Source organism: Lissotriton helveticus, chromosome 7, assembly GCF_964261635.1.
Source record: "Lissotriton helveticus chromosome 7, aLisHel1.1, whole genome shotgun sequence".
NCBI classification, from domain to species: domain Eukaryota; kingdom Metazoa; phylum Chordata; class Amphibia; order Caudata; family Salamandridae; genus Lissotriton; species Lissotriton helveticus.
The window spans coordinates 35,250,619-35,278,242 of record NC_136068.1 but is presented as its reverse complement, the minus strand read 5'-3'; the positions used below and the strand labels follow the sequence as shown (position 1 = coordinate 35,278,242).

At 51.5% G+C, this 27,624-nt stretch overlaps 1 protein-coding gene across 4 annotated transcripts in view; it reads left to right on the top strand.

Moving 5' to 3' along the window:
• Positions 1 to 27,624, top strand: part of CIC (capicua transcriptional repressor) — a 463,331-nt gene that overhangs the window by 281,079 nt on the left and 154,628 nt on the right. For all 4 annotated transcript variants that reach the window (XM_078651325.1, XM_078651327.1, XM_078651324.1 and 1 more), the window contains exon 11: positions 3,336 to 4,848. In XM_078651325.1, the coding sequence (XP_078507451.1) occupies positions 3,336 to 4,848 (1,513 nt within the window). The remainder of the gene's footprint in view (positions 1 to 3,335; positions 4,849 to 27,624) is intronic.

The following is a 27,624-nucleotide window of genomic DNA, read 5'->3' as shown; positions in this document are numbered from 1 at the left end:
GCTAAAGTTTTACCTAGAAAGAACGAAGGACACCAGAAAGACAGACCAACTCTTTGTCAATTATGGTGCTATGAGGACCGGGTTTGCAGCAGCCAAAAGATCCATCTCCAGATGGATTGTCTCTTGTATCAAACTAGCATACCAGCTGGCTGGCAAACCTTTGTTGCAATCACCCAAAGCTCATTCCACTAGAGGGAAAGCAGCCACAATAGCTTTTTTGCATGACATTCCTATGTCAGAAATATGCAAGGCTGCGACATGGAAATCAGTCCATACCTTTACAAGGCATTATTGCCTAGAGTCTGATTCCAGAGCGGATTCTCAAGTAGGGCAAGCCTCCTTGAGAAACCTATTTGGGTAGAGTAAGGCCTATTCTTGGGCCTACGGATATGAATGTTATCTGTTGATTCCTTTGCCCGCAGGGATGAGGTGAGGCTCGCTACTCTATTCTAATGCTTATGACTATTGATGAGGATCCCCTGGAAGAGAAGGATTAGTTACTTACCTGTAATCCTAGTTCTCTTCCAGGGGTATCCTCATCAAAGTCATAAGCAACCCTCCCGCCTCCCCGGGCAAAGGACTTTGTTTATTACATAGGAGATGGTTTTTAACCTGTTATTACCATGGTTTGGTTTTCAGTCTCCGAAAAGAACAACTGACCTAACTGTAACCCCTGAGGCATGATGGGAAGCTAGGGGCTGAGGTGCCTTAAAGGCACAGCGTCAGTTTTAGTACATTCAGCTACAGGTTAGCTTTTCAGTCTTTTTAGACTGGGAATTTGCAATGCAGCCTGGGAGCTGTATATGCTTACAGTGTGTTATGAGAATTTCTACTGTTTTCTAAGCATTAAAACAGTTTCTAAACAAGCATTGGTGTTGTTTCTCATGTTTCTAATGCAAAATACACTGTATTGTGGAAATTCTTCACTGCATATTCCAGCTCTATTGTTTTATTTGGCTGCAATTGCTTATTTTATATATATATATATTTATATATATATGTCTATATATATGTGGGGCACATATAATATATTGTTTCCGGGGTCCTGCGCATGGGCGGGAATATTCTAATGCTTATGACTTTGATGAGGATACCCCTGGAAGAGAACTAGGATTACAGGTAAGTAACTAATCCTTCACGACTCTGTTCAAACTCTTGGTGGTTCTACGCCAGATGTCCCCCCACAGGCTGGACCTTCTCACGGAGAACCATCGAGAACTCAGGCACCTAAATCCCAGGTTGCTCAATCTTGTAATCTGGCTCCTGAGGTTCTAGCGTTTGGGTACCTTAATTGTCCACCTGAATGCATGGACATTCTCAAGGAAGCTCACAGACCTACCACCCATGCTTGTTATGCTGCTAAGTGGGAAAGATTTGTGTTCTACTGTCACTCAAACCACATTGACCCACTAGCAGCCTAAATACAAGATATTGTCTGCTACCTGCTACATTTGCAGGTCTCGGGTTTGGCCTTCACTTCTATACTGCTACGCTTGTCTGTTCTGAAGGTAAGTGGCCACAGCAGCTAACACATTTCCCTGTTCAGAATTGCAGTCTTCAAAGCTTTCATGGAGGGTCTTAAGAGGATCATCCCTCTTTGGTTTCCACTGGCAGTCGCATGGAACCTCAGCATTGTATTGAAAAGATTGAAAAGTCCTCCGTTCGAACCCCTCCAATCTTACCCCCCTTCCATTGCTATTTTATACGGTTGCATTTCTAGTTTCAAGCACTTCACTCTGACGTGTCAGTGAGCTTCAGGCACTAACCTTGGAAGAACCTTGTTTCCAAATGCAAGGAGTAGGGTTTGTCCTCCGCACCATCCTTAAATTCCTCCCCAGGGGGGTCTCTCAGTTCCACCTTAATCAGTCATTTGAACTCCCTTTTTTCCCCCACAACCTGATTCGGTTGTGGAATGGGCTCTCCGCACTTCAGATGTTGAGCGAGCCCTCATGTACTACATTGACTTGACTAAACCTTTTGGAGACGCACAGCATCTCTTAGTTGCTTTCTCCAAACCACACATAAGGAAAGCGCTATCCAAATCAGGCATTGCAAGGTGGATAGTATAGTGTATAAAAATATGTTATGCTAAAGCCAAGAGGACGATGCCTATTCCTCCAAGAGCTCACTCTACTTGCAAAGAAGGAGCCTCCACGGCTTTCCTAGGAAACATTCCAATAGTTGACATATGCGAAGCAGCTACATGGTCTACACCACACACCTCTACCAAAGATTACTGTGTGACTGTTCCAGCCTGCCAGGCAGTGCTCCATACACTTATGCAGTTTACTGCAACGCCCGCTGGCTAGCAACCGCTGTTAGGGAGGACGGCTTTAAAGTCTATGCGCAGCATGTATATCTACAGCCACACATGCCTCGAACGGAAAATGATGCTTACCCAGTAGACATGTTTGTGGCATGTAGTGCTGTAGACTCCTCCCGAATGCTTGTGGCCGTTGCAATAATCTTTCTATCTAACTCATCTTTTTGCGTGGACATTTCTCTATTCATCCCTTCATTTTTAACAATGTATCCGAACCCGCTGTGCGGGAAAACAATCTAGCAATGGAATCTATGACCATGCGCATTACCGACCAGAGGAGGAGTCCCACTATTCGAAAGGCTTCTTTGAAGAAAAACAACTTACCCACATACGGGCGCAACACTAAATGGCAGGAGTATGCACAGCATGTGAATCTACAGCCCTGCATGCCACAAACAGATGTTTACTGGGTACGTAACATTTTGCTTAGGGCTAAATATTTCTGTCAGGCATGCAAATATTTTGTGTGGTTAAGGCATTTTGTTAATCCATCCCAGGCAGCCAGCAATACTGGAGGGGTGTTGAAGTGAACACCACTATTCATTTTTTGTGAAATAACCCTTTGTATGTGAGGCCTTGTCTTAGAGTGTTGTGGCCTTTTCTTAGGGCATTGGACAGGACCCTGTATAGGTACTGTTTGCTCTTAAGCGTCCCTGAGCTGCATTACTGGTGCATTCCATTTGAATATTCAGGTTGCTCACTATTAACTCTTTCAGGGTAGCGAAGGCGAGAAGTCAAGGCTACTACTCAAGATGGTCGAGGGGATTACTAACTTGGATTCAGAGCACATTGTAAATAACACTCTGTAAGATCAAAGACTGTTCAGTATTTCAGTTTAGAAAAAGGGAAGAAGTTAGTGTCTAACTATAGGTGCAGATGGATCTTTGCCCCCGCAGCTGTAGGTGCAGATGGATCTTATGCCCCCTCAGCTGTAGGTGCACTGGGAGCGGATACAAGGGTTGCCAATAAACCATTCTTCGTGACAATAACCTCTCATTTTCCTCTTCTTCAGAACTTCCCTCCGAAGACATTCTCACCAGTGATCCGCACCGCCTCCCTCTCTGGAAATTACAGTCTCTGCCGGTCACCAATCGAAAATAAACCACAGATGAGCAAGCCTGCTGAGGGGGGCCCGGGCTCCCCCATGCATCTCTCAACCTCTGAACTTCACCAGCAGGCCTGCAGCAAGAGCCTGAGCACATTCCAGCTGACTCCGAGCAGCTTCAAGTCAAGTGACTGCCGAGCTCCTGTCCGCTCTCAGAACATACCGTCCAAGCAAACAGATGTACGTTTCACTTTGGCAGACCCGAGCTCGGCACATAAAAGGAAGAGGGTAGACAGCTTGTCACAAAGACTGGTGCTGCCTCAGGGGACAGAGGTGATGGAAAGCAGTCCCGGGGGCCAGCTGCATTTCTCGAGTCAGTCTGTCATCTCGTGCACCTTACCGCAGGCAATGGTGCACCCCAGTGTGCACTCCTCCACCAGTAGTGGGGTCTACACTCTTCCTCCCAAAGCGTTTGAAACATCGTCATGCAGTCCCCATCGCTCTTCTGGTTCTGCCGACAGCCTTTCCTTCATTGCTGTATCTAGTAGTCGCTCAGCGGGCCTTTCTCAGGGAACTGTACTAGTTACAAGCCCAGCAATTAGCAGTCCGAACTTTAAGGTGCTTGGTCCTGGACACTCGGCCGCAGGCACCCTGAGGACTGCTTCCACTATGGTTACCAATGTGGTGAAGCCAGTCAGCAGTTCTCCAGTGCCTATTGCCAGTAAACCCCTGCCTTCTTCAGCCAGAGCCAACAGTAGCGACCTGGGGTCTGGGCAAGCACTCATCGGTTCTCTGGAGCTACCTCAGCATTTCACTATGCTTGGTCCAGGGAAGATCGAAGTCACCTCCCCAGCCTGTGCTGTAACTCACGCCCCCACAGTGCCCATCGGCCACATCGCAGCCTCCTCACTACCTTCCATGGGAATAGGAGTAGTGTATACCCCAGGAGCGGACAGAAAGCACTTTCAGCCACTAACAACTCAGGCCGGGCCAGTGAACAACCACAACCTGACAACAGTGGTCGGGAAGACGCCTACAGCGCAAGGGAGCTTGGTTACAAACCTGCTAGTTGGGCCCACCAGTTACGGACCTGCTGTATCCAGTGGAGGAAATGGACCTGTGCCTGTGTATTCCCCAGGTACGCTCACGCAGCAGCACTCACTTCAGCTCATTGCCCAGAACACTGCAGGTGGACAGAATGGACCCGTGCCCCTTGGCATCCTTCAGCCCCAACACATACTCTCTGCACCCAGTGCCAAGCCAGGCAGCATTACGCAGGTTCAGTACATCTTACCCAGCATCCCCCAACAGCTGCAGATGGCTGGAGGCAAGGTGCCAGGGACGGGTGGCACCACAAGCATTCGTTTCACCCTGCCCCATGCCAATGGAAAGGTCGTTGCAGCTTCTCAGGGGATTCCCATAATCCAGCCAGCACCATCTGCAAGCCCCAACATTACCATGGTGTCCAGCGCCTCCAAAGGTAAGGCCTTTCGCTCTCTCTCGCTACCTATGTATTGTTCACATCTTGTAATCCTCCTGTCCTCTCATCTGTGCTTCTAGTCTGCCTCGCCCTCTTATTTATGTGCAAGCGTATGAATCCACTCCTGTCTCTGAAACCAGTCTTTTGAAAGCATCGCTCCTGCTTGAGCAGGATCATTGTCGATCTCTGTGTTGGCTCTTTCTGAACGTCGCTTTGTAGCCTTGTGGGCAGGAGCTGTCCGACACGTCCACTCCAGCAAATCTTTACTGCTGTTTTAAAGTTGGCTTCTCAGATTGGTCACTTAGGTGGAAGTGATCAAGTTTAATTCTCTGTTAAAAAGAATGTCAAACATACAGGTCTTAGTAAGATGTGCATTTGTATCCTTAGCAGTGAACTGAATGTGAGAATGATTTTGCTATCAAACCTGCAAATTGCAGAAAGTTTAAATGTATATCTAAATGAAGCATTATATCACCTAAGAACTGGGGCAGAATTAACTCAACAGTGAATGTATTTATTTACGCACACTTGTATGTGGTGCCATGAAATTTGTGTGGAACTCTGTTAAATCTTCCAACAGCAGGGCTCCATAATATCTTGTATGTTCGAGGCATGTGGGCTGCTGAATTCATATCTATAGCATAGATCGCCGCCTAGTGTTGGGTCCAGATGATTGCACATTGTTGTCCTGGAAGAGTCTTCGAAGTATCACGAGATAGGTGGCTCCTCCCCTGGACTACAGTGCGCATGGGCATCGACTCCATCCCCAGATTGTTTTTTTCCGCCATTGGGTTCAGATGCATATTTGATCACTCAAGTTCGGAATCGATAGAAACTTTCTTTTCGGCCCAAAGGCCTTTCCTATAGCGTCGGTATTGTCTTTTGCGTTCGGTGCCCAGCTCTGTTCCGGCTCAGTTCCCGAATCGGACATCCAGAGGAGTCGCGTGGCTCTTCGGTGCTCGAGGCCCGGCCAACTCAACAAGCTTTATTCGACGACACATCATGGAACGGAGCCCGTTCAAAAGGTGCCCCGTGTGCAACTCGAAGTATCCCCACATCGATGTCCACCCGGTGTGCAACAAGTGCCTGTCGCCGGATCACGATGAAGCCAACTGTATGGCTTGTTCTCGTTTTCGCTCCAAGAAGACGATTCGACTTCGGCGCGTGGCGCGCCAGGATGCCCAGCAGACGGCCCCATACCCGGTGAACCACTGTGCCCTCGGCCTGGTTGCCCCCTCGCTCCCCGCCTGCTGCCTGCCACTTACCTGCTGCCTGCCTGCCTGCTGCCGATCCATCCCGGCGCCCCAGCCGCCGCAGGGCCGCCCGCCTTGATCGCCGATCCAGCCCGGCGCCCCAGCCGCCGCAGGGCCGGCCGCCTGGATTTCGCGCCGGTTTTTGACGCGACCCCGCCCCCCCCCGCCTACCGATAGGCCCACGCGCTCCCCGCCTCCCGCCTGACCCGCCCTCCCGGATCCCTTCTTATGACTCCCCCTCAGCGACCGCGCAGCGGACGCGCGCAGCGGGAACACCAAATGAGCGCCGAAGGTGCGCCAAAGGTAAGCCCGTCTGCGCCTGTCCGCGCCTGGACCGCGCCCAGTGCCAGGACCCCTGGCCCCCGCAGATCCCAGCCCACCCGCCGGACGTACGACGCCGCCACCCTCATCGCACTCAACGACGGACGAGCCCCGGGATGCTACCGTGCCACCCCGAGGCGCTCCCACGGACCCTTCTGCTGCACCGCCTGCAAGTTCACCTGCATCCGGACCTGCCTCGCACCAGCACCCGCCAAGACGAACACCAGCACCAACCACCTCAAGTGCATCCTGCTCAACACCCGCTCAGTCCACAGACACGCCATCGAACTCTGGAACCTCATCGACACCACAGCTCCTGACGTTGCCTTCCTCACGGAGACCTGGATGAACGCCTCTGCAGCGCCCGACATCGCCATCCCGGACGGCTACAAGATCATCCGGAGGGACCGCACCGCCAACCAGATGGGAGGAGGCATCGCCATCATCCACAGGGACACCATCCGCATCACGACCCACACCGACGACATCCTGACTACCGCCGAACACCTACACTTCCAGATCCACACCGACCCGAAGACCACCCTCAGAGGCACCCTGATCTACCGACCCCCGGGACCACGCACACAATTCAGCGAGGACATCGCCGACTTCGTCAGCCCGCATGCCCTCCCCTCCGCTGACTACATCCTCCTGGGGGACCTCAACTTCCACCTGGAGAACAACAACGACCGCAACACCACCACCCTGCTCGACAACCTCGCCAACCTCGGACTCAAGCAGCTGGTGACCACCCCCACCCACCTCGCCGGACACACACTCGACGCCGTCTTCTCATCCTGCAAAGACATCGCCTTCAGCCACGCCACATGTCTCCACTGGACGGACCACAGCTGCGTCCACTTCACCTTCAGAAGAACGACGATCCACCACCACCAGCAACAGGTCGCCCGCAGAAACTGGAGCAAGATCACAGTCGACCAGCTCGCCGCTTCCCTGAGCCAGCACCCTCCCGCCAGCTCAGCGAACCCCAGCCAGGCCGCCGACAACCTCACGAAGTGGATCAGCAACTGCGCGGACGAACTCGCCCCACTGAAGACCCCGCCCAGCAGACCCGGCAGCAAGAAGGCCCCATGGTTCACCGACGAACTCAAGAGCTCCAAGAAGAACTGCCGAGCCCTCGAGAAAGCCTGGAGAAGGGAGCCAACACCGGACAACATGACCACCCTCAAGCTTGCCACCCGGAAGCACCACCAGCTGATCCGCGACACCAAGAAAACTGCATTCAAGGACCGACTGGACAACAACGCACACAACTGCAAGGAACTCTTCAACATCGTGAAAGAGCTCTCCAACCCCAACGCCGGAAACAACGACATCACCCCATCGCAAGAACTCTGCAACTCCCTCGCCTCCTACTTCCACAACAAGATCGCGGACATACACAACAGCTTCAACACCCAACCGACGAACGTCACGTCCGACTCAACCGAACCACCGCCCCCCACCACCACCCTCCGCGCCTGGACTACTATCAGCACCGAACACACCGTCCGCACGATGAACTCCATCCACTCCGGATCTCCGACCGACCCTTGCCCTCACCACGTCTTCAACAAGGCCGACGCTGTCATCGCACCCCACCTGCGGGACATCATCAACACCTCATTCGACACCGCCACCTTCCCTGAGAGCTGGAAGCACGCCGAACTCAGCGCTCTACTCAAGAAACCAACAGCGGACCCCACCGAACTGAAGAATTACAGCCCCATCTCGCTCCTCCCGTTTCCAGCCAAAGTCATCGAGAAGACCGTCAACAAGCAACTGGCCGCCTTCCTCGAGACGAACGGATCCCTCGACCCCTCACAGTCTGGCTTCCGAGTCAACCACAGCACCGAGACCGCCCTCATCGCGGCCACCGATGACATCCGAACCCTGATGGATAACGGAGAAACAGCGGCCCTCATCCTCCTAGACCTCTCCGCGGCCTTCGACACCGTCTGCCACCGCACCCTAGTGCAGCGCCTCTACAACGTCGGAATCCAGGAGAAGGCACTGGAATGGATCATCTCCTTCCTCGACGGAAGAACCCAGAGAGTCCGCCTACCTCCGTACAAATCAAAGGCCACCGAAGTCATCTGCGGCGTACCCCAAGGATCCTCGCTGAGCCCAACCCTCTTCAACGTCTACATGAGCCCCCTCGCGGCCATCGCACGCCAACACAACCTGAACATCATCTCCTACGCCGACGATACCCAGCTGATCCTCTCCCTTACCAACGACCCCGCCGCCGCCAGAGCCAACCTTCACGAAGGAATGAAAGAAGTAGCCGAGTGGATGTCGACCAGCCGCCTGAAGCTGAACTCGGACAAGACGGAAGTCCTCATTCTGGGATCCTCGCCCTCCGCCTGGGACGACTCCTGGTGGCCCCCCGCCCTGGGAACTGCACCCAAACCGACAGACCACGCACGCAACCTGGGCTTCATCCTGGACTCCTCCCTCTCCATGACCAAGCAAGTCAACGCAGTCTCCTCGTCGTGCTTCAACATCCTGCGCATGCTACGGAAAATCTTCCGGTGGATCCCCACCGAGACCAGGAAGACTGTCACCCAGGCCCTCGTCACCAGCCGACTGGACTACGGCAACGCCCTCTACGCCGGAACCACCGCCAAGCTCCAGAAGAGACTCCAACGGATCCAGAACGCCTCGGCCAGACTCATCCTCGACATCCCACGACACAGCCACATCTCCGGACACCTAAGAGACCTGCACTGGCTCCCGGTCAACAAGAGAATCACCTTCCGTCTCCTCACCCACGCACACAAAGCCCTACACGATCAAGGCCCGAGCTACCTCAACAACCGCATCAACTTCTACGCTCCCAAACGACACCTCCGATCAGCCAGTCACGCCCTCGCCGCAGTCCCCCGCATCCGAAGAACGACAACAGGAGGAAGGTCCTTCTCCTACCTGGCTGCCAAGACCTGGAACTCCCTCCCGACCGACCTGCGCCTGACCCAAGACCACCTCGCCTTCAGGAAGAAGCTCAAGACCTGGCTGTTCGGGCAGTAGCAGCACCCCCCCCTAGCGCCTTGAGACCCTCCGGGTAAGTAGAGCGCTCTATAAATGTCTATGATTGATTGATTGATTGATTGATTGAACATTTTCGAGGGAGAAGAGGCAGACGAGCAGGAAGATCGAGAGCCGATTTCAAATCCAGCGGCAGAGATCGACTCCAACTACGATGCAGACGTCGAAATGCTCGATACAGAAGACGTCGTCGACGAGGTAGGAGACGACAATGAGGCCTATGGGGCCACGGAAGATAGCTCAGGCGAAGGGCTATGCCCCGTTCGGACAATAGCTAAGGCTCAGGTCGAGGGATCGCCACATGGCCTTACCCAAGATCTTGCACCTAGATCCACGGTCTCGCCTCCGGGCTCGGCTACGGACACTTCTACGGAGCCGCCATTGGTCAAATCGAAACCGAAAGTGAAAGCTTCGGTCTCGACAAAACCGAAAGTGATCGAGGCGCCGTCGAAACAGAAAGCGCCTGTCGCCTTGGTCGGCTCCACGTCTTCGGACCTGTCGGTGCAGACCAAGCCAAAGAAGGTTGTCGAACCGGTGAAGTCGCTCAAGGGCGTCGAGCCGAAGACTGGGGCACCGAAACCGCTTGTCAAGGCCGCCGACCCGAGGCCTTCGGCGCCGAAGGCCGTCGACACAGACAAAGGACTCGGAGCTCCAAAAGCTGTCGATCCTGCACGTCGGCCGGACAAGGCCAAAAGTACTGCTACCCTCGAGTCCGCACATGGTAGTGGCTCGAGAGCACCTGTTGGGTCGACGAAACTGTCCGCATCCTTCACGAAGCTGGTGTCGGACTTGTTGCAGCGCATCAAGGACAAGGCTTCCGCGGTCGATCCGAAGGATACTTCCACCCCGAAGCCTGCCGCCAAACCGCAAAAGTTGACGGCGCCGATTCAGTTCACGCTGCCGCCAAAAGTGGCGACGAAGGCGTTCGCGCCCAGGACGGTCGTCGAGGCGTCCATGAAGGTGTCCACGGGGCCGAAGCCTACCCCTGCAGTTGTAGGCACAAAGCATCGACAACCCCTACTGGAGGAGCAGTCGTAACAATTTATCGACGCCGACACCGGTAAACTTTCCATCTACAAGCGAAAGATCACACCGGCACATCCTATGGAGTCCTACACAATTCCTTTAAAGAAGAAAAAGGATTCCACAGATTCCCCAGTTCTTGTTGAACTAATTAATCCACGTGCTCAGGACACTACTCCAATCTCGCCCACTTACTCGGATGTGGAGGCTGGGGAAGGTGACTAGGATGAATACAACTACCCTGCCGACACTGATCCTGAAGATCAGCATGACACATGGGCAGATGCTGCGGACCCAGGGGATCCGCAAACTGCCCCGGACACTCAAGTGTATACTGTCAAGACCTCCCCTACTGAGGATTCTGCGGCATTTAATGCGCTTATTGAGAGGGCAGCTAAGAATCATGACGTCCAGCTCCATGCTGACCCTATTGAAGTAGACTTTCTGTTTGACACCTTTTCCACCTTTGAAAAGACCGTCAAGACTCTGCCAATGCTGAAGGGTGTCTTGAAACATGCTGCAGACATTTTTTTAAGAACCCACATGTGCCAGGTGTAGGAGAGTGGGGTCTGCAATCCTATGGTCACCCCAGATTTTTGCTTTTTGCTTCACTGGTTTACGACTTTCCCTGGCTGTGGGCCTGCTAATCAGACCCACAGCCTAGCTGTTCTCTCTCTAAATTAACAAACATGCACTTTAGGTGCATTTACCAATTGGTACTGGGCCACCTTATCAGTCCCTGTACCCAGGGCATAGGTGTACCCAGGGCCTACCAGGGGCTGAAGCATGTATTATGCCACCCCTGGCTGGCCATCTAAATCTGACACAACTGGCTGCATGACAGCTGGGGCAAGGTGGTGTAAACACCCTTTGCTTTAGATATAGTATTCCTATATCTAACCCTAAAATGGACACATATATTCCTATCAGTCACTCCTATGGCAGGCCTTATCAATCCTGAAGGCAGAGTGCTTGGAATTATGTGAGATGGTGCTCTGGCATGAGCTGAGCCCGTTTGCAGCTTGCGGAACCAAGTCCTAATAGCTGTTCCATGATAACTCTGTACCATATACTCTTAAGTGCATTATAATCCTCGCGGTTAAATGCCAACTCTGGTATAACATTATCAAAACATGTCGAGTAAGGTGTCATACGATTTGGAATACTACCCCCTCGCCAATTCTGGCGACAGGGGTAGCATTCCACCCTTCTAGAGGGACACGACATGTATGTAACTGAGAACCCCGGTTAAAGTTAACTCGAGCCTCCGCATCACAAAATAGATGCTGCCACCACAGACACAAGTCTGACCTCCTGCTGCTGGGAGTCCTTCCAGCGAGGATGGCTTGGACAAAGGGTTTCCTGCCTTGGGAGGTGCTAGCACCACCCCAGACAGGATTTTGTGTATTGAGGTAGGGAGGCCTGAAAGGAATGAGACATGCCTGGGGCACACAAGGTGCCCTGTGCATACACCGGATCAAACCAGTTGCTGGGGCACTCCAGCCCCAGCTCTGGCGGGAAACCGGACAAAGGATAGGGGGTGTAACCACCCCCCTTCCTGGTCCCACCCAGGGGAGGGACCTAGTCAGTAGTGCAGCCCCCTTTAGGAGAATAAAGGTAGGAGCTGGTCCCATTCCAAATTAGATTATCCTGAACTATTCAAGAAGAAGAAACTCTGGCCTTCGACGTTCTGCTCCACAGAAGACTGAAGAATCTCCCTTGTGGACAAGGAGTGTCCACCCTGCACAAGCAGGCACCATCAAGCGTCCAGCGGCTTCCCTTTGTCGCCTTCCCTCGAGGATCCAGACTTCAGAGCCCGACGAGACCCGGATTCCCAGACCTCTCCGACCTCAACTCACATCTGCAGCAAAGCTGAGACCCGTGGGTGCGACGAGACACGTGGGACCGGCCATCTTGGAAGAAACTGCACTTCGCTTCCAGCACGACTCCCGAGGTAAACTCGACCAAGTGCTTTGGGGCCTGAGAAGCCCCAACCCCGAGCAGCCCCTTCACCGAAGCTCAGCCCTCCAGCATCCACGAGATCTGCGTGGGGCCCTTCTGCTTTGTTGCTGCTCGACGTGTTGTCTGGTCACTTGCCGGCTGGCTAGTGACCTCCCAGACGACGAACCTGTGAATTTCCACTGCTGATCTGGTTGCTCCAGATTGGCCCTTGCTCCCTTCCAAAAGAGGGGCACCCCGGACTCTCCTAGTCCGCACCAGACGCTTTTCCTCCTCACCGCGTGGGTTGCCTTTGCCAAGGCCTGTTGACTCCAATCCCGGATCCAACACCGCCGACAGCGAGAGCCTGCGTGGGACAGCTCGTGCCTCCATCCTGGTCGTCGAAGACACCTCCTGGTCCACGTGGCTGCAGAGTCCAGCGTCCACTCTGCACCTGAACACGACGAGGACATCTGGTTCCTTCCTGGTTCCACTCCAGTCACTGGCTAGTGACTGTGAACATTGTCCCCTCTGCTTTTAGGTCTCCTTCTTCAACAATCCACCCTTGGATTGCACCGGACATCTTCCTCCTGGTCGCCTGCAGCATCTTTTCTTTCAGGCTCCATTGACTTCAACGCGAGAACCCGACGCACTTTGAACCCTATGCACCCGCGGCCCGTGGGTGAGGTAACAAGAGCATTTCGGTGCTCAAGGGTAGTTTAACTGTCCTAGTGTCCAGTTCCACAGTCGTCGTTGTTCTAACTAGTCAGGACTGTCCGTACTCACCTTTTCTTTAAACTGTACTGTCCATAGACGTTGTTACGCATCTCGCGTGTGAGTTCACACTCTGCACACGCGTTCCGTGGGCCTCCTATTACTTACCTGAAGTTAGTGTAGCGTGGTCCCACCGATCCTACGGCCTCTGGACAGCTCCATTCGAACTATTGACTCTCACATTCCACTTACTTAGTATATGGTTTGTCGTGCCCCTAGGGCACCATTGTGATTTCGTGCAACTTATCGTATTTTTCGTAAGAGATTGTCATGTGCTTAGCCCTCTGACCTCATAAAGAGTTCAGAGGTGTTGGTATTAATAAATAGACTGTTTATTTTCATAACAACCTGTGTGGTGTCCTTTCATCTGGTATTCAAGGGGTTATATTGTGGTAAAACAGCTGGCTTCACATGCCAAAAGCGTTTAGCCTAAGACTGCTTTGTCCATGCTACCACTAGGATAGCTGGTCTATAAGGTTGACTTACAACCAATCACCATAAGGGTTGTTTGGACTGATACAAGGTGATCACTAGAACTAGTGAACATCATATACCAGGCCAACTTCTCACACCAGGGTTATAAACCCCAGAATTGAAAAAAAGTACAAGCCGGCACCTGGCGACCCTACCTACATCAAGGGCCAGTTGCCGTTGGACTCTCTAGTTGTTTCTAATGCCCGGAAGACGGCAAATTCACAAAATACTGGTGATGCTCCTCCCCCTGAGAAGGAATCTAAGGTGCTAGAAGCATCAGGGAAGAGGGTGGCGGCTCAAGCGGCCAATATCTGGCGTATTTCTAACACGCAGGCACTCTTGGCCAGATATGACAGGGCACATTACGATACACTTGAAACCCTGTTACAACACTTGCCAGATGAGTATAAGAAGGCAGCAGAGATGCTCATTCAAGAAGGGAAACTCATCTCAAATGCTTCTATTGAGTGTGCACTGGACGCAGCGGACACCGCGGCCAGGGCCATTAACACAAGTGTTATGTTGCAGCGTCAGGCCTGGCTCAGAATCTCCGGGTTCAAGCCGGAGATACAAACCACCATCCTAAATCAGCCTGTAAACCCTGATCACTTATTTGGACCTGAGGTGGACACCACCCTGGAAAAAATCAAAAAAGACTGCAAAGTCTATGGGGGCTCTCCAGCCCCAGCAGTTCAGGGGTAGTACTTTTTGTCGCTCAAGCAATAGAGGTGTTTCCAGAGGCCAGATGTCCCAGCAAACACAGTACACTAAAAGTGGTGCGCAAACCTCATACAACAAACAGAGCAGAGGTGGCTATCGCGGAAACAGCGCCAAGGGCGGAGGTCGTGGAAACAACAACTCCCGATCCTCCGCCACCAACAAACAGTGACGCCTTGTCACTGCCCCCCGACCATACAACACCAGTCGGGGGGAGACTCCAACAATTCCTGCCAGTCTGGAAATCCATCACCACAGACAGGTGGGTCAGAAAGCTTATCCAGTACTGTTATTGTCTGGAGTTAACATCCACTCCACCCAACATTCCCCCAAAACACCGTCCTATGTCCACAGAGCATTTGCACTTATTGCAGCAAGAGGTGCTCGTCATGCTGCAAAAAGGGGCAATCGAGCTCGTACCAGTGGAACAAAGAGGCTCAGGAGTGTACTCCCTGTACTTCTTGATCCCAAAGAAAGACGGGTCCCTCCGGCCCATACTGGACCTCAGGCCCCTAAACCAATACATTCTCTCAGAACACTTTCATATGTTCACGCTGCAGCAGGTTCTTCCGTTGCTCAATCAGGGGGACTTCCTCGCAACATTAGATCTAACAGATGCATATTTTCACATTCCACTACATCCATCACACAGAAAATACCTCAGATTCACCATTCAGAATCAGCATTACCAATTCAAAGTCCTCCCTTTTCGGAGTGACCACAGCGCCCAGGGTGTTCACGAAGTGCCTGGCAACAGTGGTTGCGCACCTCAGGAGACAAAACGTTCACATCTACCCTTATCTAGACGACTGGCTTGTCCAAGCAAAGTCGGCCCAGCAGTGCGCTGCCAACATGTCCCACACCATTCACCTTCTTCACGATCTGGGATTCTCACTGAATTATCCAAAGTCACACCTTCAGCCAGCCCATGTGCGGCAGTATCTGGGTGCGACAATAGATACTCTGGCGGCCACAGCGCAGCCAAATTCTGTGAGGATCAACAGCATTCAATTGCTAATACAGAAATTCAGACCGCAACACTCGCTTCCAGCACGAGTGTTCATGCAGTTGATAGGCATGATGGCCTCCTGCATCTTCATAGTCCCGCACGCGAGACTACATATGCGTCCGCTTCAAGAGTGCTTGGCACGTCAGTGGAATCAGGCTCACGGACAGTTAAAAGACCTAGTGTTGGTGACCGGTCGTGCATACAACTCTCTGCATTGGTGGAATCCACACAACGTTTGCAAGGGCCGACCGTTCCAGGAGCCTGTTCCACAGATCATCCTAACGACGGACGCTTCTCTCCAGGGTTGGGGAGCTCATGTGCTCCACTACACAGTGCAGGGACTATGGACAACGCAGCAAAGGAAGTTGCACATCAACCACCTAGAGCTGATGGCAATCTTCATGGCAATGAAGGCATTCAAGGTACATCTGTGCAACAAAGTCGTGTTGATCCGGACGGACAACATGACAGCCATGTACTACATTCAGAAGCAAGGAGGTACACACTCTCCACAGTTGCCTCATCTGGCTCAGAGCATGTGGAAATGGGCCATTCAGAGGAACATCTTCCTCATGGCGGAACACCTCCCAGGCAAGGACAATCAGATGGCGGATCTGCTCAGCAGGTACAGCCACCAAATGCACGAGTGGGAGATACATCCATCAGTACTCCACCCATACTTCCAGCAGTGGGGTCATCCAGAGATAGACCTGTTCGCCACAAGGGAAAATGCCAAAGCTTTGCCGCAGGGCTATGCGATATGGATCAACTGGTCAGGCAAATTTGCATACGCTTTTCCCCCAGCACCTCTAATACCGCTGGTGGCACGAAAGCTAAAGCAACACTCGATGACGCTCATCCTGGTTGCTCCAACGTGGGCACGCCAACCATGGTACACCACGTTTCTAGAACTTTCTGTGGTACCGCATCAAAGGCTGCACCTCACACCCAGACTTTTGACGCAGAACCATGTCGACATTCAGCACCCAGATCCGCAACAGCTCAACCTGACGATCTGGCTCCTGAGGTCATAGAGTTTGCCTACCTCAACTTGCCTCCAGACTGCATGGATATCATACGGGAGGCAAGAAAGCCCACCACCAGAGCATGCTACGCAGCAAAATGGAAGCGGTTTGTCATTTATTGCGTAGACCACAACATTGACCCGCTTGACGCGTCCATGCACAACATCATTTGTTATCTGTTACATCTTTACAAATGCAATCTGGCCTATGCTTCCATTCGAATACATTTATCCGCCATAGCGGCTTATCTCCAAAACAGGCAGCATCTCTCCCTTTTCAGAGTGCCTGCCATTAAAGCTTTTCTAGAGGGGCTCAAACGAGTCATTCCTCCCAGGACCCCACCTGCTCCTGAATGGAATCTTAATGTGGTCCTCACCCGACTGATGGGTCCACCTTTTGAGCCTCTACATTCTTGAGAAATTCAGTTCTTAACATGGAAAGTGGCTTTCCTGATAGCCATTACGTCACTGCGACGTGTTAGTGAGCTCCAGGCGCTCACTGTACAGGAGCCATTCATACAAATTCACTCCAACCGGGTGGTGCTGCGCACTAACCCTAAATTTCTTCCAAAGGTGGTTTCACAGTTCCATGTCAATCAGACTATTGAACTGCCTGTGTTCTTCCAAAATCCCGAGTCAGTGGCAGAAAGAATGCTCCACACTCTTGACGTCTAAAGGGCTTTGATGTACTACATTGATAGGACCAAAGATTTTAGGAAGACAAAACAACTCTTTATTGCCTTTTCCGCACAACACAAGGGCAACCCCATTTCCAAAGCAGGTATAGCCAGGTGGATCGTTAAGTGCATTCAAATTTGCTATCAAAAGGCTAAGCGCACTTTAACGATCCCCCCCAAGAGTCCACTCCACCCGCAAGTTGGGGGCCTCCATGGCTTTCCTTGGAAATATCCCTTTAGAAGACATTTGTAGAGCAGCCACTTGGTCTACCCCACACACATTTACAAAACACTACTGTGTAGATGTGCACTCCAAGCAGCAAGCAGCTGTAGGGCAGGCTGTTCTAAAAACACTTTTTGAAACGTCTGCAGCTGGCACAGGCGGCCGCCGCTAATGGAGGGACTGCGGTGTATTCTATGCTACAGATATGAATTCAGCAGCCCACATGCCTCGAACTGAATATGCTACTTACCAGTATGCATCTGTTCTTGGCATGTAGGGCTGCTGACATTCATATCACCCACCCTCCTCCCCGGCGCCTGTAGCGGCTGCAGAATTTACACTTACTCTTAGCATGGTCATCGCTCACACTGTTACACTCCATCTTCGCCACAATGGCTAAAAACAATCTGGGGATGGAGTCGATGCCCATGCACACTGTAGTCCAGGGGAGGAGCCACCTATCTCGTGATACTTCGAAGACTCTTCCAGGACAACAATGTGCAATCATCCGGACCCAACACTAGGCGGCGATCTATGCTATAGATATGAATGTCAGCAGCCCTACATGCCAAGAACAGATGCATACTGGTAAGTAGCATATTCATTATATAGTCTTCCAACCGAGCTGCATTTACCTCCACCACCCATTCTTCTCTGCTTCTTCGCTGGTGTGTTGCACTCCCTGGATATTTCATTACACTCCATTTACTCCTACATGGGAAAACACCTGTATTAGTATAAAGTGTCGGTATATTGAACAAGGGAACCCGTATTAGGTAGCAGCGGACCTTGGGTAATTAGTCATTTTATGAGGAACAATGGTCCTTAGCTTAAAGAATACAAATGGTAAGATTGCAAACATAGACTTAAATAAGTACCATGGCGTAGTTTTCCAATGCCCAGCCGGACACGGAACTGTTTATTTGTAGAATTTTAAAAGGATTTCAAGATACGTGAGCAAAGAATCAAACAGACTGGGCACAAGCCTGTACCAAGTCGAAAAGAACAATCAAGAAAAGAATAGGGATAGTTAGAGAGCAGGCAAAAGAGAGTTGGAGCGAGTGGCGGCTTGCTTTACAATTGAATCTTGTGCAAGCTCAAACCAACAGTCACTGCAATAATTATATACAAATGCGACATGCAGTACTATTAAAACAGTCGACGAACGTTTCGATCCCTAGCTCCTAATTTATACTGGGATCATCCTCAGGACAAATGTAAAGAGACTATTGCCTGAAACATTAGTAGCCTGTGGGAATAAACAGGGGAAAAAAGAGGGAAAACATTTTACACAATAGTTGTTACATTTTAAAATAAGCATATCATCAACTTGTCCGCACTTGCATTACCAGTGCACTGGTGATTCGTTGAACAATAGTGCAAAATCGTGCAGGCGTAGCGTCTGTGCCTGGTGCCTGGTGAATCATCGTTCGGGTGACAGTGAGATCAATGGTGGGCCACGGGTTGCGGGAATAATTGGGCAAGTGGTGGAATGTGGTGTGTCCAATTGCATGCGGACTGGGACATGTGGCTGATGCCGAGAGGAGCACATAGCGTGATCAGGGGATCATGCTGGGAAACCGTCTTGGTGGCCAATGGGGCATATCGATCATGCGCCAAGGTGTAAGGGGCGGCGGTAAGTTGGCAAAGCGGCAGTGTACCTTCATTACTTCGGCAAAAATTGGAATCGATGGTCCGCTCAGTGGCGTGACAGGGCTGCACCCCAGACGAGCCAGAGTCTGCTTCTGGGGGCCGTGGATCCTGGAAAGTAATCAACCCATCAATTAAGGGGATTTGGAACGGGGGTGAGGGGCGCTAGCCCGAGGACGTGCATATGACAGTGGGGTTACCTGTAGGTTGCTTAGATAGGCTGGAATTTCGAAGAAGCCTCGCGGGCTCGGATTTCGTTCACGCCTCGCGGAGGGGTTCGGGTTAGAGCGCGGCTGCAAGGGGATTTGGAACGGGGGTGAGGGGCGCTAGCCCGAGGACGTGCATATGACAGTGGGGTTACCTGTAGGTTGCTTAGATAGGCTGGAATTTCGAAGAAGCCTCGCGGGCTCGGATTTCGTTCACGCCTCGCGGAGGGGTTCGGGTTAGAGCGCGGCTGCAAGGATAAAGCAGTCCGCGTCGCATGGATCCTATAAATAACCAATGCAGGGAATCAAAAGGGAGCGGAGCACCGTGGAGGCGCTTGGTTTAGGGTTAAGCTGAGCCCGCTTACCTTGACTGGAGCGTGCGGTGAGCTCAGTCTCGGGTGTCTTGCTCGGTAGCAGAGGGGTTCCCACGCAACTCTGGCGAGCTTATGTGACATGCCAAACGCATGCAGTAGAGATAGTGGAGGGACACCCGAGACTGAGCTCACCGCACGCTCCAGTCAAGGTAAGCGGGCTCAGCTTAACCCTAAACCAAGCGCCTCCACGGTGCTCCGCTCCCTTTTGATTCCCTGCATTGGTTATTTATAGGATCCATGCGACGCGGACTGCTTTATCCTTGCAGCCGCGCTCTAACCCGAACCCCTCCGCGAGGCGTGAACGAAATCCGAGCCCGCGAGGCTTCTTCGAAATTCCAGCCTATCTAAGCAACCTACAGGTAACCCCACTGTCATATGCACGTCCTCGGGCTAGCGCCCCTCACCCCCGTTCCAAATCCCCTTAATTGATGGGTTGATTACTTTCCAGGATCCACGGCCCCCAGAAGCCGACTCTGGCTCGTCTGGGGTGCAGCCCTGTCACGCCACTGAGCGGACCATCGATTCCAATTTTTGCCGAAGTAATGAAGGTACACTGCCGCTTTGCCAACTTACCGCCGCCCCTTACACCTTGGCGCATGATCGATATGCCCCATTGGCCACCAAGACGGTTTCCCAGCATGATCCCCTGATCACGCTATGTGCTCCTCTCGGCATCAGCCACATGTCCCAGTCCGCATGCAATTGGACACACCACATTCCACCACTTGCCCAATTATTCCCGCAACCCGTGGCCCACCATTGATCTCACTGTCACCCGAACGATGATTCACCAGGCACCAGGCACAGACGCTACGCCTGCACGATTTTGCACTATTGTTCAACGAATCACCAGTGCACTGGTAATGCAAGTGCGGACAAGTTGATGATATGCTTATTTTAAAATGTAACAACTATTGTGTAAAATGTTTTCCCTCTTTTTTCCCCTGTTTATTCCCACAGGCTACTAATGTTTCAGGCAATAGTCTCTTTACATTTGTCCTGAGGATGATCCCAGTATAAATTAGGAGCTAGGGATCGAAACGTTCGTCGACTGTTTTAATAGTACTGCATGTCGCATTTGTATATAATTATTGCAGTGACTGTTGGTTTGAGCTTGCACAAGATTCAATTGTAAAGCAAGCCGCCACTCGCTCCAACTCTCTTTTGCCTGCTCTCTAACTATCCCTATTCTTTTCTTGATTGTTCTTTTCGACTTGGTACAGGCTTGTGCCCAGTCTGTTTGATTCTTTGCTCACGTATCTTGAAATCCTTTTAAAATTCTACAAATAAACAGTTCCGTGTCCGGCTGGGCATTGGAAAACTACGCCATGGTACTTATTTAAGTCTATGTTTGCAATCTTACCGTTTGTATTCTTTAAGCTAAGGACCATTGTTCCTCATAAAATTAGTATAAAGTGTGGCTGTAGATACACATGCTCTGCTTACTCCTGCCGTCTAGTGTTGGGTACGCCTGTTTGAAACTTGTTTTTCTTTGCAGAAGTTTATTAAAGACTCCTTTTGACTCCCCCTGAGTCTACAATGTACCAGGACACAGACTCTACCTCAGATTGGTTTTTTTTTTCCACTATCGATTCTGACGTCATAGTTCCAGCCCTGAGACAGCCGTGTTTTTTTCCCAGGACTTTCCTTGGTAGCCCCAGAGATTGTACTTTATTGGATACTGAGCACTTTCCGTGCTAGACTTAGATACTTACTGTGATAAAAAACTTTCCAGACAGCAAATAGGAAGATTCAACTCTGAACAGGGTCTTTGTGGCTCTCTTGGGGACCGAGTTCGTAAAAAGATTCACTGTCCTAAAGGGAAAATAGGGAGTGTTATGAAGAGGGCACATTTTCAATGTATGTCCTGAATGCAACACAGCGTTCCACAGGTCTGATCAGCAGCATGCACCTTTTCCAGTCGTGAGGGTACAGGTGCATGACCCCTGTACCCCTAGAGTGTCTAAGCGGATTGTTAGACATTGTAAGTGCAGTGATGCCATTTAGAGTATATGGTACTGGTAGTTTGTCATTATGAACTCCACAGCACCATAATGGCTTTACTGAAAACTGGGAAGTGTAGGATTTAATGAAAAATGCCCACAGAGGGCATTTTAGAGATGTCCCCTGAAAAACAACCTAACACTAGTGTCCAGGCTGAGTGGCTGCTCCCCAGCTGCCACCACCAGACATGTTTCTGGACCCCTGGGTCTAGAGCCTGTTGCTCTCGGGAGTCTGAAACAATGCACATCCTGGGACGAGGTGCCAAGCCTCCTCCCTCAGGAGGGGCAGGGTCCACGAAGGGGAAGCTTCAACGGCTCGCAGCCTTTTTGAGCTTCCCCATGCCTTTTGCTGCTTCCAGCAACTGGCCCCCACCGGTTCTGACCCCCAATTCGGGCAGGAAAATCAGCTGGAAAACCAAGTGAGATGTGCCCACCTTTGCCAACCCCACCCCTCAGGTGAGGGAGGCGAGGTGAAGCACAACTCAGTCCTTGCCATCTTGCAAATGGGGGGGATCCATCCAACCAGAGTGAGGCATATGCCTCTCCCCCTGGAGGGTGGCATGCTAGGGGTGTACCCACCCCAAGGAAGGGACCCATTGGTCCCAACCTTTACCTATCTGTAACGCCCCTAAATCTAGTATTTAAGAGCATCCCTGAACCTTGCCTCCTCGGACAAGAACCGACTAGGAAGAAAAGGAGGAGAACGAAGAAGCTGTGCCAAAGCTAAGAAGAGGAGGAAGCCCATTGACTTGGCCCCAGCCCTGTGGGCCTGTCCCCACCTCGAACCTGCAGAGGTGGAATCCCGGTGCGTCCTGCAGTCAGCCACCTCAAGAACCCTGAGGACCTGCCTTGGCTTACACAGAAAAGACTCTGTCTCCCGTGAACACCAGATCTGCTCACTCGCAGGCTCTGGCTCCTGCCAAATCCGCGAGTCTGTACCATTCTGCACCCGACGCCCACGGGCCGAGTGGACCAGCACCACAAGAAGGTCTCCCCGGGGATCCTGACATAGGATCTTGTGATCTCTGAGCTGCCTCTAATCTCTCATCGAAGACTGCAGCCTCATTCTGGAGGAACCCCCGACCGCGACCGGAGCTGGTAAGATAAACTCAATGCCTAAAGATACCCCTGCACCGGAAGTCCCACTGCCTTGGGTGGCCCAACCGACGGTGTTCCAAAATCCCCAGGTATCCCAACTTACCTCTCCAACCAGTGGTCACCTCCAGAAGATCTCCGTGTCCGAGCCTGCAGTCTTTGTTGAAACCGGAGAATCCCCATTGAAATCAACAGGACACCCAACACCAAACCAGCACCCAGCCACCCCTGCTTTGCTGCCGGTGTACTTTGGGTGCCACAACGGATCCCCATTTGTCCTGAGCTAAACCCCAGGAGCTTTGCTCCCTCAACCTTGTGGCCTGCTCGTGAGCAGCCTCCAACCGGAGGCCCCCTATCTCCCATTGGATAACACTGGGCCTGAGCACTCTGCACTCGGCTGCCCTAATGCAGCTGAGGGTGTTTTGAGAGTGCATCCTTGACCCCCGGGGAACTCTGGTCCTAACCCCAGAATACCAATTCCCACAAAAAAGTACTTACCTATTAACCGATAACTTCATGTTCGAGGCATGTGGGCTGCTGAATTTATATATGTGCATAGATCGCCGCCTTCATTTCTCTTCATAGGAATACATTGACTGTTTTTCCTTGTGGAGTTGGTTTTTGTATTGAACTTTAAGAAAACTGCAAAGAACTAAAAGTTGCTTACTTACCGTTTCTCTAGGAAATGTCCCAGTGTGATATGTTATGTTATGTTATGTTATTTGGTATTTTTATAGCGCACAGCTGCCCCAGCAAAGGGGCGTCCTGGCGCTCTGACAGATGCTGTAACATAACACATAATAAAAGAAAAGGAATTAACTAGATGCCGGGAACAGGAAGGTTTTAATCGCCTGCCTGAAGGTGAGCAAATCTTCAAGGGCTCGAATGTGAACAGGGAGCGAATTCCATAAACTTGCCGCTAGCACCCTAAAGGATCGGCCACCCATTCTGCTCAGCTTGAAGCGTGGACAGATGGCTAGATGAAGCCCCTCTGATCTCAAGGATCTAGAAGGCTTGTAGGGTATAAGAAGAGGAGCAAGTGCCGGCGGCGACGAAAATTTTAGAATTTTAAAGGCCAGACACAGCGCCTTGAATTTAATGCGCTGTCTGACCGGGAGCCAGTGCAAGGCCGTGATGGTACCAGACACTGAACAGTGTCTGGGAAGGCCCACAATGGCTCGTGCCGCGGCATTTTGTACTCTTTGGAGCCTAGAGGCCTCCGCTTGATTCACCCCTAATAGCAGTGAACTGCCGTAGTCCAGCCGAGAAAGTATTGAGGCTTGGACTACAAGCTGTCTGGTAGGGGGATCAAAGTACTTTAGGACCGGCCTAGTACCACGCAGAATTCCGTAGCACGTGGCAGCCACCTTCATGGTGTGATCTCTGAAGGTCAACGCAGAGTCTACCCATACTCCTAAATTTCTCACTCCAGCAGCTGGAATAGGAGTGACACCAAGCTCCGAAGGCCACCACTGATTTCCCCATTGCTCCGCGTGCTTCCCTAGAACCAATACCTCCGTTTTGGTGGCATTCAACTGGAGGCAGTTGGTGCGGAGCCAGCCGGCTACTGCCAAGAGACCCGCACGGAATCTGGGGGCCTCCACCTCAGGGTCTTCACTAAGTGTCACCGCTAGCTGTGTGTCGTCAGCGTATGAGGTCATCGTAAGACCCCACTGTTTGACGACACCAGCCAACGGTTTCACATAGAGGTTGAACATTGTTGGGCTCAACGAAGATCCCTGTGGTACCCCGAGCTCCAAAGGATAGGTGGCAGATTGACCATGCCGTGACAGGGGTAAAAGCCAATCGATCCTTGTGGAGTGTGTCCTTGTGGAGTGTGTCAAACCCACGATAGATTTTTGCCACTTTCTCCACAAAAAAGGAGGCCAATTTGTCACAGTGCAAGTCTGTGCAAATCACCTCTGATGAGGATCTATTTTTCATAAGATCCTTCAATACCTTAAAAATCAGTTTTGAAGGATTGGGGCTGGTAGCAAATTCTTGCGCGTAAAATGCAGCTCTTGCTCTGCAGATAGCTCTATGATAGAGCTTCAGCTCAGTGAAATATCGAGTTTTCAGCGCGGGGTCATAGGAACGTCTCCATTCCCTCTCTGTTTTACGGCAGGATTTCTTCAATTCTGCGAGAGATTCATTATACCAGGGGCTAGGTGTTTTTGTCCGGCCTTTCGACCACCGCAAAGGTATAAGAGCGTCCAAGGCATCTGTAATCCAAGCGCAGAAATGTTGATATCCTTGATCCACATTCGTGAAGGTACTCAGCGGTTTTCGCTCTAGTATACCGTAGAACTCTTCCAACGTAAGCTTATGCCAAGGCCTTTTAAAGATAGGCCTGTCTGTGGATATAAAAGGCTTATCGTGGACTGGACAGAAAGCTTCTATTAACAGGTGATCAGTCCACCCCATCAGCCTCGGTTCTGACAACCTTAACCCATCTAGTGTGGAAAAGAAGGGGTCAAGAATATGGCCTCCCGAGTGGGTTGGAAGGGTAACGAGCTGAGTCAGTTGGAGAGCTTCCAGATCCGCCAATAAGGAGCTCACGATAGTGGAAGATCCATTATCAAAATGGATGTTGAGGTCACCCAAAATATTAAAATTGGCACAGCCGAGTGCTATAGGACTGACCATGTCTGCCAGCGCAGACCTAAAAACCGAATCATTGCCGGGGGGGCGGTATACAAGGAGGCCACTGAAAGTAAATTGATGGGAAAAGGCAACTTTAAAAATGGCGCTTTCACAAGCGGGTAGCCCTGACGGCTTCCATTCCGCCGGAAAACAGGATTTGACTGCCATAGCAATACCGCCACCTCTTGTGGTCCTGTTAGAAGTGAAGATGGTATAGTTCTGAGGGAATGCAAGATTCAATATGGCAGAGTCGGAGTCCTGGAGCCAAGTTTCTGTCATTAAGAAAAGATCGGGATCCTCTTTCTCTATCAGGTCATAGATAGACAAGTGATGTTTAACAAGTGATCTAACATTAAGGCACCAAATACGTGGATCTCGCGATGCAACACGTAATCGTGTGGTTGGGGCGGCATTCTCCAAGGAGCATATTTTAGTAGGGCTCTTAAGAGACCAGCCATTACAGGCGCAGCTGTATGGGCCAATTAAAGGGTCCACAGGCTTACACGCATCTCCTTTGGACGTTTGCCCTATGACCAGCAGCTCTGACCGTGTGTAGGAAATCATCCCAACCAGGGGCGGCGAAACAATGATGTGTTGATATACAGAGCCTGCCCAGCCTCGCGCTGCCTCGGCGCGGACGAGCGCAGACGGGCAGGACTCTGGCACGACTCCGGCTAAGCGACGGCGTCCTCACCTGCGCGTCCCGCTGCGCGGGAGATGGGAGCTTTAAATAGGCTCGCCAATTAAAGCGCGAGCGCGAGGACGCTCCAAGATGGCGCCCAAAGCTATCTTTCTATTCCCTACCCAAAATGGCGCCCACATGAGCCACCCCCGGGATCCAGACCCGCCAAAACGGCGGTGAGGGAGCCGATTATGTGCAGTAAGAGGAGGGGGCCAGGACCCTACTAAAATCAGGGAATAAGTGCAGAAATTAAAATCCAAACAAGATACAAAACGAGGAAAGTTAAAAGCGCGGCGAAGCGCCTGCAGCAGCGCCAGCAGCAGCGTGTGTCCAATCAGGTAAGCATCTGTCAAGGCCTGCCCTGAAAATGAGTTCGCCTTAAATAGGCTCGCCAATTAAAGCGCGAGCGCGAGGACGCTCCAAGATGGCGCCCAAAGCTATCTTTCTATTCCCTACCCAAAATGGCGCCCACAATGAGCCACCCCCGGGATCCAGACCCGCCAAAACGGCGGTGAGGGAGCCGATTATGTGCAGTAAGAGGAGGGGGCCAGGACCCTACTAAAATCAGGGAATAAGTGCAGAAATTAAAATCCAAACAAGATACAAAACGAGGAAAGTTAAAAGCGCGGCGAAGCGCCTGCAGCAGCGCCAGCAGCAGCGTGTGTCCAATCAGGTAAGCATCTGTCAAGGCCTGCCCTGAAAATGAGTTCGCCTTAAATAGGCTCGCCAATTAAAGCGCGAGCGCGAGGACGCTCCAAGATGGCGCCCAAAGCTATCTTTCTATTCCCTACCCAAAATGGCGCCCACAATGAGCCACCCCCGGGATCCAGACCCGCCAAAACGGCGGTGAGGGAGCCGATTATGTGCAGTAAGAGGAGGGGGCCAGGACCCTACTAAAATCAGGGAATAAGTGCAGAAATTAAAATCCAAACAAGATACAAAACGAGGAAAGTTAAAAGCGCGGCGAAGCGCCTGCAGCAGCGCCAGCAGCAGCGTGTGTCCAATCAGGTAAGCATCTGTCAAGGCCTGCCCTGAAAATGAGTTCGCCTTAAATAGGCTCGCCAATTAAAGCGCGAGCGCGAGGACGCTCCAAGATGGCGCCCAAAGCTATCTTTCTATTCCCTACCCAAAATGGCGCCCACAATGAGCCACCCCCGGGATCCAGACCCGCCAAAACGGCGGTGAGGGAGCCGATTATGTGCAGTAAGAGGAGGGGGCCAGGACCCTACTAAAATCAGGGAATAAGTGCAGAAATTAAAATCCAAACAAGATACAAAACGAGGAAAGTTAAAAGCGCGGCGAAGCGCCTGCAGCAGCGCCAGCAGCAGCGTGTGTCCAATCAGGTAAGCATCTGTCAAGGTGTATCACACTGAGTAGAAAAAGTCATCCAGAAAGTAACCTGCAAAGTAATTCAAAGTAATCTAACCGTAATTTCCTCTGTATTGAACGCATTTACCAACCTGTAACAAATACATTTTCATTCAGCTGGCTTGTATTGTTCAACCTGCCTTGAAAATTATCAAATGCACTTACCTGTGCCAGGCTTGCTTTGTTTTAGGAAATAAAAACAACTAAATAATATTTTTGATACAAACAAATTTGTCTGAGTTCAGTCTTTATGTGTGTGACATCATTTGCTGCC